The following is a 13,389-nucleotide window of genomic DNA, read 5'->3' on the forward strand; positions in this document are numbered from 1 at the left end:
AATCTCTACTCCCACTGTGGGGACAGAGCTCACAACCCTGAGATCAAGAGTTGCTGATCCACTGTCCATGAAATCACTGAGAAAAAAACATATGGCATAAAAGGGTCAACTATGCGCAGAAAAACTAACCCACATTATTCCCAGATCCCATGCAATATTCTTCTCCAAGTCAGATGCACTGACTTCTCTTATTCATGCTCCCACCCGCTCCAGGGTGGTCTCTGCTTATGCACTCCACAAAACCGACTCTCAGGAAGGTCAGCAAAGGCATCTGTGTTTCTGACATCGCAGGCAGCTTCAATCCACATCTTCCAGGGATCCGCTGATGCTCTTCGAAGCACATTTACTTCCTTAAAGACACTCACCAGCATCCTCTCTTATCCCTGTGCTGTATGGCCAAGAGTCCACTGTCTCCTTTGTGGCTCTTCTCTCCCCTCCCTTCAATGGTTGAAGAGCCTCAGAATCAAGTGTATGTCTGTTTCTCACATGACACGGTCTCCCTGGATGACCACCTCTCTTTCTGGCTTGGCCTGCTAGATGTGGACCTCAGTCGTGGCGTTTCTTGTCAAATGCCCATTCACCTCCCCCCTACTGGACATACGTGCCTCCATGTCTGCCAGCGACCTGTCGAGGGGACCACAGCTTTTCTGTGTGCACTGCCTGTGTGCTTCACCTGTTCGTTCACGCAGCAGGTGAGAGAAGTCACTTCCTTTCCTTCTTCATTAGAACACTAGGAAGGAGGATTATTTTTAGATTCCCATCCCTATAGCAACCGTATTTATATATCCCTACAACCAAAGATGTAGACATCAGGATCTGTATTTATTATGTCCTATAGCCTGAGGTCAACGTGCAAGTTGTCCTAGAGAAAGTCAGTTGTCATTTCCAATGTTAGTGCAGAATGATGGTCAATGCATTCTGCTGTCCGATTTCCAACGGAGTTACACAATCAGACCTGGTGTGTCTCTTTGAAAACACTTTTGTACTTAAAGTTCCATAAAGGAAAAAATGATAAACTGATTACATATTAAAAATATATTTTATTATATTCTGTTATATAAAGGTGCAAATCATATTATATGAAAACTGAATCTTATCAATATTTCCATAAATATTTAAATATATAAATAGACACAAGCAAGGTCATCTGTAAGCGACTACTGCTTGTAGAGTTGACACGTTCTGAAAACACTTGACAAATTGACTGTGTTCATGGCTTTGGGACAGAGAAGTGAGAGTCTCTGGCACGGCAGAACTCCGGAATGTGTGATGTTATCAGTCAGAGGGAATCATTTCCATGTTGAAAGGGGTGTCGCTTCTTTCTCCTGAATCTTTCTTGCAAGACGGTTGATGCATACAAGGGTTTCATGATCTCTGCTCGGACCATCTCCCAGGCACAAGGGCTGTATTGCTTCTCTTGCAGATAGAGGGAGATCCTCTGGAAGTAGTTCCTCAGGATGGAGTCCCCATTCACAAGGGGCTTCTCTCCCACACCTGCCTCCTGCAGGGGACAGGCTTCCAGGTGGCCCAGCAGCTCAGAGAGTCCTGAGCACAATTCCCCCAGGAGGTTCGTGTTCCAAGGAGGAGGTGAGGCCTCTGTGCAGAAGAGGTTGAAGGTCTTCTGGTTCGTCACATGGACGAAAGGGAGGGCTTGAGCCTTCTGCAGCTGCTTGCCATCAAACACCTCCTGGGGGAAGCCAAAGTCCTTTGTATAGTTGTCACAGGAGCTAGCAGACAGTCTCTTCATTTGTCTCAGAAGCATCAAGGCCCTCCAGTGCAGCAGGCCATGGTCCTGAGGCAGGTCACATGCCAGAGAGCTGAGGGAGTGGCAGCTGAGCACCACCAGGGCCACCAAGAAGGAGCAGGGCAGAGCCATAGGTTATCCTGCAGATGCTTTTGGCCTGGGTGGGGTGGGCACGTCTGGGGCCCGTGGCTCTAGCTTCTCTGAACATCTTCTCTTGTGCGTGAGGCTTAAGTAGGGGACACAGGAGTTTTCGATTTCTGAACGTTTCCCTTACTTTCTACTTCTCTTTTTGCTTTCCTTTCTACACTTTCTACTTGGGTTTGGAGCATGGGTTTCTCAACCATGTATTATTTTCTTTAAGTATTATCCTTGCCTCCAGAATCTTTTTGGATGTTTTTTAATTCAAACTTTCAAGAATACTTAATAACAGGAGACACAGTATATATTGTTACATATTGTATTTTTGTCTGTGCTTTAAGATAAAAAAAAGTGTAAGGTTTAACCAGTTCATGGTCCAGAATGACTAAAAATTTTAAGCTAATAGTTATATTTTAAAGCTATTGATGCCTATGTATATAAGTAAATTTGATGAGTAACTTTTCTTTACATGTATACAGTGTAGTATAGGGAGTACATATGCAAATAACGATTTCTAAGAGGACATAATGATTTCAGTGTACCTGGACATTTCAAATCAATCCAGATTGCTAAATGCAAGTGAAAAATGGAATTACTTACTTAACATGTGTTTTTAGTGTCCTGAAATTGAATGTTGCCTCATAGGACAAAATCATTTTTTGAAGATTTTTATTCATTTATTTGGCAGAGAGATAGATGCAGAGAGAGTACAAGTAGACAGAGCAGCAGGCAGACAGTGAGGGAGAAGCAGGCTCCCACGGAGCAGGGAGCCTGATGCAAGGCTCCATGCCAGGACCCTGGGATCATGACCTGAGCTGAAAGCAGCCACCCAACTGACTGAACCACCCAGGCACCACGACAACATCATCTTTAACTTCCCCTGCTACTACTGTACTCTGGAAGGTATTATCAAAATATTTATTCTGCTTACACTAGATAATTACTGAGGTGTTGAATGAATTTTGTAGAGCTAAATCATAAAATTTAATGTGTTTGTGTTTTCATTTCCAAAGCCTGCATCACAACAGGCCTCAAACATCAGCAATGGCCACAAGACACCACTGGCAGCTCACCAGTAAGAAAGATCACCTGTCCAGTTAGACTCTGAGATCCAGGAAATGATGGAGAGAAACTCCTCCAATCCTTAGGGATTCCTGTTATTCCTGGATTTGTCACACTGACCTTGCTGACAGTTTGTGTCCTCCAAGAATTCTGTGCCATTGTTTCTTATGTAATATCCAAGAATACCCAATGAACGACAATAAATACCAAGGTTTTGTTAGAACGCTCCAAGTCATTGCAAGTGCCCCCAGCAGGAAGCCTGGTTCTTGTCTGGGAAGAGGAGGTGTCGAGGTTCTATTTCCACATGACTGGATTTTCCCAGCAGCACCTCACTGACAAGGTAGTTATCACCTCTACTAACATATTTCTTCTAGAGTGACTGAGTGTCCTCCACCCAGGTTCTCCTGGGCTCACTCCTGAGGACAGGCTCACCATGTCCGGAGGACTCTAGATTCCCCTACTGTGCAGGGGCTGGTTTCCTTGTTAGCAAAGCAGTTTCTGCCCCTAGATCCTTGCCCTTGCCCCTGGCGTGTTTGTGTTGGGGACCCTCTCTCTTGCTGACCTCCTCCTCACCTGACCAGGTAACAAAGGTGTCAACATCCCTCAGATGCTGAGGTGAATGATTCTATTCTCCAAGTAGAGGAAAAACCAGTTATAATCCTTTCACCTTGAATAAGGGAATACATTTATTGTACCACCACAGTGCTTAATTTTCCGGTTTTTCATTTATTTAAGTAAGCTCCTCACACAGGGTGGACCCTAACTTGGGTCTTGAACTCACAGTCTGACATCAAGATCTGAAGGTAGAGTAAGAATCAGATCCTCAACAAGTTGAGCCACCCAGTGTTCCCCATGGTTCAAATTTTCCTGAAACTAGGGAACACATGTTACGTCCAAAATTTCTGAGTGGAGCACAGGGAATTCACTGACTGGGTCTCTGGGAAACTTCCAGCACAGAAACTGATGACTTTCACTAGCTCATTCAGACTGTGTGTTGACAGTAGGCAGCTTCATCTGGCCACCTGTCTGGTGCTCAGAATGCAGGGGGGTGAGGCCCAGGCTATGATGTCAGGGACACACTTCCTTGTTGCCTTTCCTCATTCACGGTGTTGCATCTTCAAATTAAGTAACAACAACAAAGAGAATTTGAAAAACTTAATATTTCCACATGCTTTACTAGACATACTCTGACTTGCTGGTCCTGATCAGTTTCTAGGTCATCATGAGGATCACACAGAGGGAAGGAAGAGGAGGGCCAAGGGGCTGCCCCGGGTTTCTCTTTCATTTTTAAGACATCAGTTTTTCTGTTTCTCATGTTAACTCTCCTCGAAAGCAAAACATGGCAGCTGTGTGGGGGAGGGGGGAAGACAACTGTTAAGTCTAACGTGACAAAAATGAAAGAGTGTCCTGTCTGCTGAGAAAATGGCAGAGTGCACGTCAGCCAAATTTGACGCAGCAACACTGGGGACGAGCAGCTCCGGCAGACGAGGGAAATGAAGACTGTACTGAGTTATTGCAAGTCAGGAATGTGGCTGCCTCGGCTAGAGGATCCCACAAGACCAACTCCTGAGTCCCCATGAGGCCCTCAGCTCTACAAGAGGAGCCACCTCATTTTCCTTTCGTTCAATCCACATGTACTCGGCTCTGAGGAGAGATGAGAGGAGTCACACCAACCAGCTCACAAGAGACTGGCGACCAGGACTCCAGCTGTTCACCCTCTCTGGAAGGAGACGGGATCCTTGCCCTGCCTGAGAGCTCTACCTACCTGATAAGTCCACTCAGACCTGGAAAAGTTTGCCTGAGAAATGCAATATGAAGACAAGGGGAATTGAAAGATCTTGCATGATTCTGCTCTGCACCTGGTTTAGAATAATGATGAGGATCTCTTAAGATGATAATACTAAAGCTGATTTCAGTCTAACCCTTCTGAGATCTTTGAAACCATTACCTCTGTCTTCTCAGTAACCCCATTTGGATTCCGCTTATTTCTGCAGCATTTGGAGAGAAACAGAAACCCAGAGGGACAATTATTCTGATGATTCCAAAGTTCCAAGGTGGAACACTAAGGAGTTGTGAGACAACGGCTTGTCTGGAAGCAGTTGTTAAAAAGTGTGAAGGTAGAAGATATGAACAGACACTTCTCCAATGAGGACATACAAATGGCTATCAGACACATGAAAAAATGCTCATCATCACTAGCCGTCAGGGAGATTCAAATTAAAACCACGTTGAGATATCACCTTACACCAGTTAGAATGGCCAAAATTAGCAAGACAGGAAACAACGTGTGTTGGAGAGGTTGTGGAGAAAGGGGAACCCTCTTACACTGTTGGTGGGAATGCAAGTTAGTGCAGCCACTCTGGAGAACAGTGTGGAGATTCCTCAAGAAATTAAAAATAGAGCTTCCCTATGACCCTGCAATTGCACTGCTGGGTATTTACCCCAAAGATACAGATGTAGTGAAAAGAAGAGCCATCTGTACCCCCATGTTTATAGCAGCAATGGCCACAGTCGCCAAACTGTGGAAAGAACCAAGATGCCCTTCAACGGACGAATGGATAAGGAAGATGTGGTCCATATACATGATGGAGTATTATGCCTCCATCAGAAAGGATGAATACCCAACTTTTGTAGCAACATGGACGGGACTGGAAGAGATTATGCTGAGCGAAATAAGTCAAGCAGAGAGAGTCAAGTATCATATGGTCTCACTTATTTGTGGAGCATAACAAAGAACATGGAGGACATGGGGAGATGGAGAGGAGAAGGGAGTTGTAGGAAATTGGAAGGGGAGATGAACCATGAGAGACTATGGACTCTGAAAAACAACCTGAGGGTTTTGAAGGGGAGGGGGATGGGAGGTTGGGGAACCAGGTGGAGGGTAATAGAGAGGGCACGTATTGCATGGAGCACTGGGTGTGGTACAAAAACAATGAGTACTGTTACACTGAAAATAAATAAATTAATTTTTTAAAAAAGGTGTGAAGGTTAGAAATAGAGAATTCAAGAACCAGGAGAGGCCATGGCATGAAGTCAGTCAGGTGGAGAGAGTGAGGAATCAAGGATTCTAGATCGCACTGTAGATGCCAAAGTCTTGTTGCCTGTAGCTGTGTATGGCAATAGGGGGTGTGGGAGGAGTCAACTGCATGACTAACTTGAAGAACCAAGGACAAGTTGGCAAGATCCCTTTAAAGACTCATGAGACATTAGATTTTTCTGCCAATGAGATAGATGTTGCGGCTGGCACTAGACTGACCCTCCTCCTTCCAACATATTGCAGGCTGCTGTCCTGTCAGGGTCCCATGGTGGGGATACTACCATGGGCCACATCTTCCTAGAAGAACTCTGTGCTCCCAGCATCCACTTGAACCTTCTCAGTCTGGGGAAGGACACAGAGAGACATTGACTCGATGATGCCTTACTGTCCTACTGTTCCACCTGCCAAGGATAAGTCACTAATCCAGTGGACACTTTCCCATTTCTGTTCTCCTTTCAGGTTCCCACACTGCTGCTGACTTTCAACACTTTCATGTTTCCAGACGTAAGCTATGGTATTCTGAGCAAAGAAGTGTCCTACTCCTGCTGTAATGAGAACTTAAGCAGCGTTCCAACACAGGCACAGTTGAGCTCTTGGATTCTTTGTCTGTAGACATGTGAGCAGGGTTCCTGGAATTAGCGTGTTTCTGTGTGGGACTGGATGTCTGGGGGCCTTGAGTTCCACAGCACAGCAATCAGCTGACAGGGGAAGTGGAGGGAGGGCAAGTGGACACTCTGGCTTCTGAAGCTGCCAAACTTTTGCTGCTTGTGGCCAGTAGTGCAGGGTAATGTCTCCCAGCCCGACCATGGGCACCTGACCCTGAGCCCTGCCTCCTCTACGTCCCCTAGCAGGTTGACCAGAAATGCCTGGGACGGAAATTTGGTGGGGGTCAGGGTGCCTGGGTGGCTCAGTTATTCAAGCTTCTTCCTTGGGTTAGGTTCATGATCTCACAGTCCTAGGATGGAGCCCCCCTCCTTGGTCTACCTACTCAGCGGGGAGTCAGCTGCTCCTTCTGACCTTCCCTCCCCTCATGCTCTGTCTCTCTCAAATAAATAATCAAAAATCTTAAAAAAAAAAGTTGGCAGAGGTGTTCACTCCCCTCACCCCTGCATCTGTCCTTTGCTGCTTGGTTCTCCAACACTTTCCAGTATTTAATAATCAATAACACTGGGATTGAAACAGACTGTGGCCAAAGTGATTTCAGGTCAAGACTTACTCTTTGTTATAGACAGAGTAAGGAAAGGGGTTTATGACAGCATTAGAATCTCTGGATGTCCACAAGTGGCTTTTTGTAACTGGAAGGGACATCCTCAGGAAGAGGTCCCATTTTGGTCACCTCCCTTGTCCCACGTGGCCACCAGGGGGCGGTCTTCCTGCAGAGGAGCTTCACTAGGATATCCTTCAACCTGATCCTGCTTTCTGTTTCCGTTCAGCCACAGCTGCTCTTCCATCACATAGAGAGAGCAAAGCCTCTCTAGCAGGTGGTTCTGCAAAACCTAGAGATTTCATTGCATTTTTGTCTTCTACTTGCTTTCTTGTGCTGCTCCTCACGGAAACCTTTAAGCTGAGATGACAGCAGAACAGAAAGCTGTTGTGTGAACAGGCTGAGAGGTCCAGAGAGTGAATGCCAAGTGTGCTGTGGGGACTTCTGCCTTGGCGAGGAAGGTAACTGTTAGGACAGGGGAATGTGTTCTGCAGTGAGGGTTGGGGGAGGGTAGAGGGCAGGGTGGGTGCAGAAGGATAAGGAAATAGCATGTTCTTCTGCACTTCCACCTAGATATTTATTCTCGACTCTCAGATGTTCGTAGAAGCCACCGTCTCATCACTGGTGAAAAATAAAAACCCTTCTTGGCAATAGGGGATGAATGGGCCAGCCCTTTCTAGAATTCACAACAGAATTCCAGTTTGGGAGACTGCCTCCTTTGCAAGTCAGGTACTGACGTGTAGGACACACTGTTCCCAAGAATTGTGTAGGAGGAGACAAACAATATTCTCATATATAGCTGTCAGAATTAAGATAAGACGACTGCTACCATATTTATGCCTTTCCCTATGGAAGATGCACTGCTAGGTGCCTTTCAGTGCATATTTCATAGTTCAGTGAATATTCACGCTGTTCTAATTGTTAAATCTGTTGGTACTCCTGAATTATGCACAACTCACTATTGCTCTATGGATTTCCATGATTCATGTATTTTCAGCTGATTTGACCAATGAGTTCTCATTGTTGTAAATATGAGGAGAGAGAATGCCTGACTCAGCTTCCCACCTTTATTTTTGAAGAAAGTCTGTCAGTGTTTATGTGCATGAGAATCTTGTGATGTGGATATCCACCAAACATTGTGGTATTCAGAACATGAGGAAATACTAGCAGTGAGCAAAGAGAAGAATTCTTACCACATCAAACTCTCTAGAAAAAGCAATGGGGTATTATGCCGCTATAGGAGACAGTATCACAAGGAGGACGTAGGGAACCTAATTAATGAAGCCGATAATTCTGGGAAACATTATTTTTTCCATAGTAATGATAATTTGATGAAGGATTGAATGAGTTATCCATTCCTGCCAAGTGAATACTTAAAGCCGAGCAGCACACTGATGTGCAAGGTAATAAGAACCAAGATAGGATAAACCACTGTCAGAAATTTAGTCATGATGAAAAATAAATACAACATTAAACATATTAATATGATTTGCAGAACATCGAATCCATGAAATCACTCAGGGGAAAAGAAATGACATAAAAGGGCAAACTATGCCCAGAATAATGAACTCCATTATTTCTAAATCCCATGCAAAATTCATTTTTTTAAAGATTTATTTATTTATTTATTTGACAGAGAGAGAGAGAGAGAGAGATCACAAGTAGGCAGAGAGGCAAGCAGAGAGAAAGGAAGGGAAGCAGAATCCCTGCTGAGCAGAGAGTCCTATGCGGGGCTCGACCCCAGGATGCTGGGATCATGACCTGAGCAGAAAGCAGAGGCTTTAACCCACTGAACCACCCAGGCACCCCTCCCATGCAATATTTTCTCCAAGTCAGATGCACTGACTTCTCTTATTCATGCTTCCATCCATTCCAGGGTGGTCTCTGCTTATGCATGCCACAAAACCGACTCTCAGGAAGGTCAGCAAAGGCATCTGTGTTTCTGACATCGCAGGCAGTTTCAGTCCACATCTTCCAGGAATCCGTTGATGCTCTTCGAAGCACATTTACTTCCTTAAAGACACTCACCAGCATCCTCTCTTACCCTGTGCTGTATGGCCAAGAGTCCACCGTCTCCTCTGTGGCTCTTCTCTCCCCTCCCTTCAATGGTTGAAGAGCCTCAGAATCAAGTGTATGTCTGTTTCTCACATGACACGGTCTCCCTGCATGACCACCTCTGTTTCTGGCTTTGCCTCGTAGATGTGGACCTCAGTCATGGCATTTCTTGTCAAATGCCCTTTCACCTCCCCCCGACTGGACATACGTGCCTCCATGTCTGCCAGCGACCTGTCGAGGGGACCACAGCTTTTCTGTGTGCACTGCCTGTGTGCTTCACCTGTTCGTTCTAGCAGCAGGTGAGAGAAGTCACTTCCTTTCCTTCTTCATTAGAACACTAGGTAGGAGGATTATTTTTAGATTCCCATCCCTATAGCAACCGTATTTATATATCCCTACAACCAAAGATGTAGACATCAGGATCTGTATTTATTATGTCCTATAGCCTGAGGTCAACGTGCAAGTTGTCCTAGAGAAAGTCAGTTGTCATTTCCAATGTTAGTGCAGAATGATGGTCAATGCATTCTGCTGTCCGATTTCCAACGGAGTTACACAATCAGACCTGGTGTGTCTCTTTGAAAACACTTTTGTACTTAAAGTTCCATAAAGGAAAAAATGATAAACTGATTACATATTAAAAATATATTTTATTATATTCTGTTATGTAAAGGTGCAAATCATATTATATGAAAACTGAATCTTATCAATATTTCCATAAATATTTAAATATATAAATAGACACAAGCAAGGTCATCTGTAAGCGACTACTGCTTGTAGAGTTGACACGTTCTGAAAACACTTGACAAATTGACTGTGTTCATGGCTTTGGGACAGAGAAGTGAGAGTCTCTGGCACGGCAGAACTCCGGAATGTGTGATGTTATCAGTCAGAGGGAATCATTTCCATGTTGAAAGGGGTGTCGCTTCTTTCTCCTGAATCTTTCTTGCAAGACGGTTGATGCATACAAGGGTTTCATGATCTCTGCTCGGACCATCTCCCAGGCACAAGGGCTGTATTGCTTCTCTTGCAGATAGAGGGAGATCCTCTGGAAGTAGTTCCTCAGGATGGAGTCCCCATTCACAAGGGGCTTCTCTCCCACACCTGCCTCCTGCAGGGGACAGGCTTCCAGGTGGCCCAGCAGCTCAGAGAGTCCTGAGCACAATTCCCCCAGGAGGTTCGTGTTCCAAGGAGGAGGTGAGGCCTCTGTGCAGAAGAGGTTGAAGGTCTTCTGGTTCGTCACATGGACGAAAGGGAGGGCTTGAGCCTTCTGCAGCTGCTTGCCATCAAACACCTCCTGGGGGAAGCCAAAGTCCTTTGTATAGTTGTCACAGGAGCTAGCAGACAGTCTCTTCATTTGTCTCAGAAGCATCAAGGCCCTCCAGTGCAGCAGGCCATGGTCCTGAGGCAGGTCACATGCCAGAGAGCTGAGGGAGTGGCAGCTGAGCACCACCAGGGCCACCAAGAAGGAGCAGGGCAGAGCCATAGGTTATCCTGCAGATGCTTTTGGCCTGGGTGGGGTGGGCACGTCTGGGGCCCGTGGCTCTAGCTTCTCTGAACATCTTCTCTTGTGCGTGAGGCTTAAGTAGGGGACACAGGAGTTTTCGATTTCTGAACGTTTCCCTTACTTTCTACTTCTCTTTTTGCTTTCCTTTCTACACTTTCTACTTGGGTTTGGAGCATGGGTTTCTCAACCATGTATTATTTTCTTTAAGTATTATCCTTGCCTCCAGAATCTTTTTGGATGTTTTTTAATTCAAACTTTCAAGAATACTTAATAACAGGAGACACAGTATATATTGTTACATATTGTATTTTTGTCTGTGCTTTAAGATAAAAAAAAGTGTAAGGTTTAACCAGTTCATGGTCCAGAATGACTAAAAATTTTAAGCTAATAGTTATATTTTAAAGCTATTGATGCCTATGTATATAAGTAAATTTGATGAGTAACTTTTCTTTACATGTATACAGTGTAGTATAGGGAGTACATATGCAAATAACGATTTCTAAGAGGACATAATGATTTCAGTGTACCTGGACATTTCAAATCAATCCAGATTGCTAAATGCAAGTGAAAAATGGAATTACTTACTTAACATGTGTTTTTAGTGTCCTGAAATTGAATGTTGCCTCATAGGACAAAATCATTTTTTGAAGATTTTTATTCATTTATTTGGCAGAGAGATAGATGCAGAGAGAGTACAAGTAGACAGAGCAGCAGGCAGACAGTGAGGGAGAAGCAGGCTCCCACGGAGCAGGGAGCCTGATGCAAGGCTCCATGCCAGGACCCTGGGATCATGACCTGAGCTGAAAGCAGCCACCCAACTGACTGAACCACCCAGGCACCACGACAACATCATCTTTAACTTCCCCTGCTACTACTGTACTCTGGAAGGTATTATCAAAATATTTATTCTGCTTACACTAGATAATTACTGAGGTGTTGAATGAATTTTGTAGAGCTAAATCATAAAATTTAATGTGTTTGTGTTTTCATTTCCAAAGCCTGCATCACAACAGGCCTCAAACATCAGCAATGGCCACAAGACACCACTGGCAGCTCACCAGTAAGAAAGATCACCTGTCCAGTTAGACTCTGAGATCCAGGAAATGATGGAGAGAAACTCCTCCAATCCTTAGGGATTCCTGTTATTCCTGGATTTGTCACACTGACCTTGCTGACAGTTTGTGTCCTCCAAGAATTCTGTGCCATTGTTTCTTATGTAATATCCAAGAATACCCAATGAACGACAATAAATACCAAGGTTTTGTTAGAACGCTCCAAGTCATTGCAAGTGCCCCCAGCAGGAAGCCTGGTTCTTGTCTGGGAAGAGGAGGTGTCGAGGTTCTATTTCCACATGACTGGATTTTCCCAGCAGCACCTCACTGACAAGGTAGTTATCACCTCTACTAACATATTTCTTCTAGAGTGACTGAGTGTCCTCCACCCAGGTTCTCCTGGGCTCACTCCTGAGGACAGGCTCACCATGTCCGGAGGACTCTAGATTCCCCTACTGTGCAGGGGCTGGTTTCCTTGTTAGCAAAGCAGTTTCTGCCCCTAGATCCTTGCCCTTGCCCCTGGCGTGTTTGTGTTGGGGACCCTCTCTCTTGCTGACCTCCTCCTCACCTGACCAGGTAACAAAGGTGTCAACATCCCTCAGATGCTGAGGTGAATGATTCTATTCTCCAAGTAGAGGAAAAACCAGTTATAATCCTTTCACCTTGAATAAGGGAATACATTTATTGTACCACCACAGTGCTTAATTTTCCGGTTTTTCATTTATTTAAGTAAGCTCCTCACACAGGGTGGACCCTAACTTGGGTCTTGAACTCACAGTCTGACATCAAGATCTGAAGGTAGAGTAAGAATCAGATCCTCAACAAGTTGAGCCACCCAGTGTTCCCCATGGTTCAAATTTTCCTGAAACTAGGGAACACATGTTACGTCCAAAATTTCTGAGTGGAGCACAGGGAATTCACTGACTGGGTCTCTGGGAAACTTCCAGCACAGAAACTGATGACTTTCACTAGCTCATTCAGACTGTGTGTTGACAGTAGGCAGCTTCATCTGGCCACCTGTCTGGTGCTCAGAATGCAGGGGGGTGAGGCCCAGGCTATGATGTCAGGGACACACTTCCTTGTTGCCTTTCCTCATTCACGGTGTTGCATCTTCAAATTAAGTAACAACAACAAAGAGAATTTGAAAAACTTAATATTTCCACATGCTTTACTAGACATACTCTGACTTGCTGGTCCTGATCAGTTTCTAGGTCATCATGAGGATCACACAGAGGGAAGGAAGAGGAGGGCCAAGGGGCTGCCCCGGGTTTCTCTTTCATTTTTAAGACATCAGTTTTTCTGTTTCTCATGTTAACTCTCCTCGAAAGCAAAACATGGCAGCTGTGTGGGGGAGGGGGGAAGACAACTGTTAAGTCTAACGTGACAAAAATGAAAGAGTGTCCTGTCTGCTGAGAAAATGGCAGAGTGCACGTCAGCCAAATTTGACGCAGCAACACTGGGGACGAGCAGCTCCGGCAGACGAGGGAAATGAAGACTGTACTGAGTTATTGCAAGTCAGGAATGTGGCTGCCTCGGCTAGAGGATCCCACAAGACCAACTCCTGAGTCCCCATGAGGCCCTCAGCTCTACAAG

At 45.1% G+C, this 13,389-nt stretch overlaps 2 protein-coding genes across 2 annotated transcripts; both read right to left on the reverse strand.

The window, feature by feature from the left end:
- Window positions 1-1,279: 1,279 nt before the first annotated feature.
- LOC123952831 (interferon alpha-1/2-like) lies at window positions 1,280-3,508 on the reverse strand. The gene has a single exon (XM_046022418.1). It carries the CDS (start codon window positions 1,874-1,876, stop codon window positions 1,280-1,282), a length of 597 nt encoding a protein of 198 aa, XP_045878374.1. The 5' UTR covers window positions 1,877-3,508.
- A 6,618-nt stretch (window positions 3,509-10,126) lies between these two features.
- On the reverse strand, window positions 10,127-12,355 carry LOC123952830 (interferon alpha-1/2-like). Its single transcript, XM_046022417.1, has one exon. The coding sequence runs from the start codon at window positions 10,721-10,723 to the stop codon at window positions 10,127-10,129; it is 597 nt and encodes a 198-aa protein (XP_045878373.1). The 5' UTR covers window positions 10,724-12,355.
- Between the last annotated feature and the right edge of the window lie 1,034 nt (window positions 12,356-13,389).

This window comes from Meles meles, chromosome 11 (genome assembly GCF_922984935.1).
Source record: "Meles meles chromosome 11, mMelMel3.1 paternal haplotype, whole genome shotgun sequence".
In the NCBI taxonomy this organism is placed as follows: Eukaryota; Metazoa; Chordata; class Mammalia; order Carnivora; family Mustelidae; genus Meles; species Meles meles.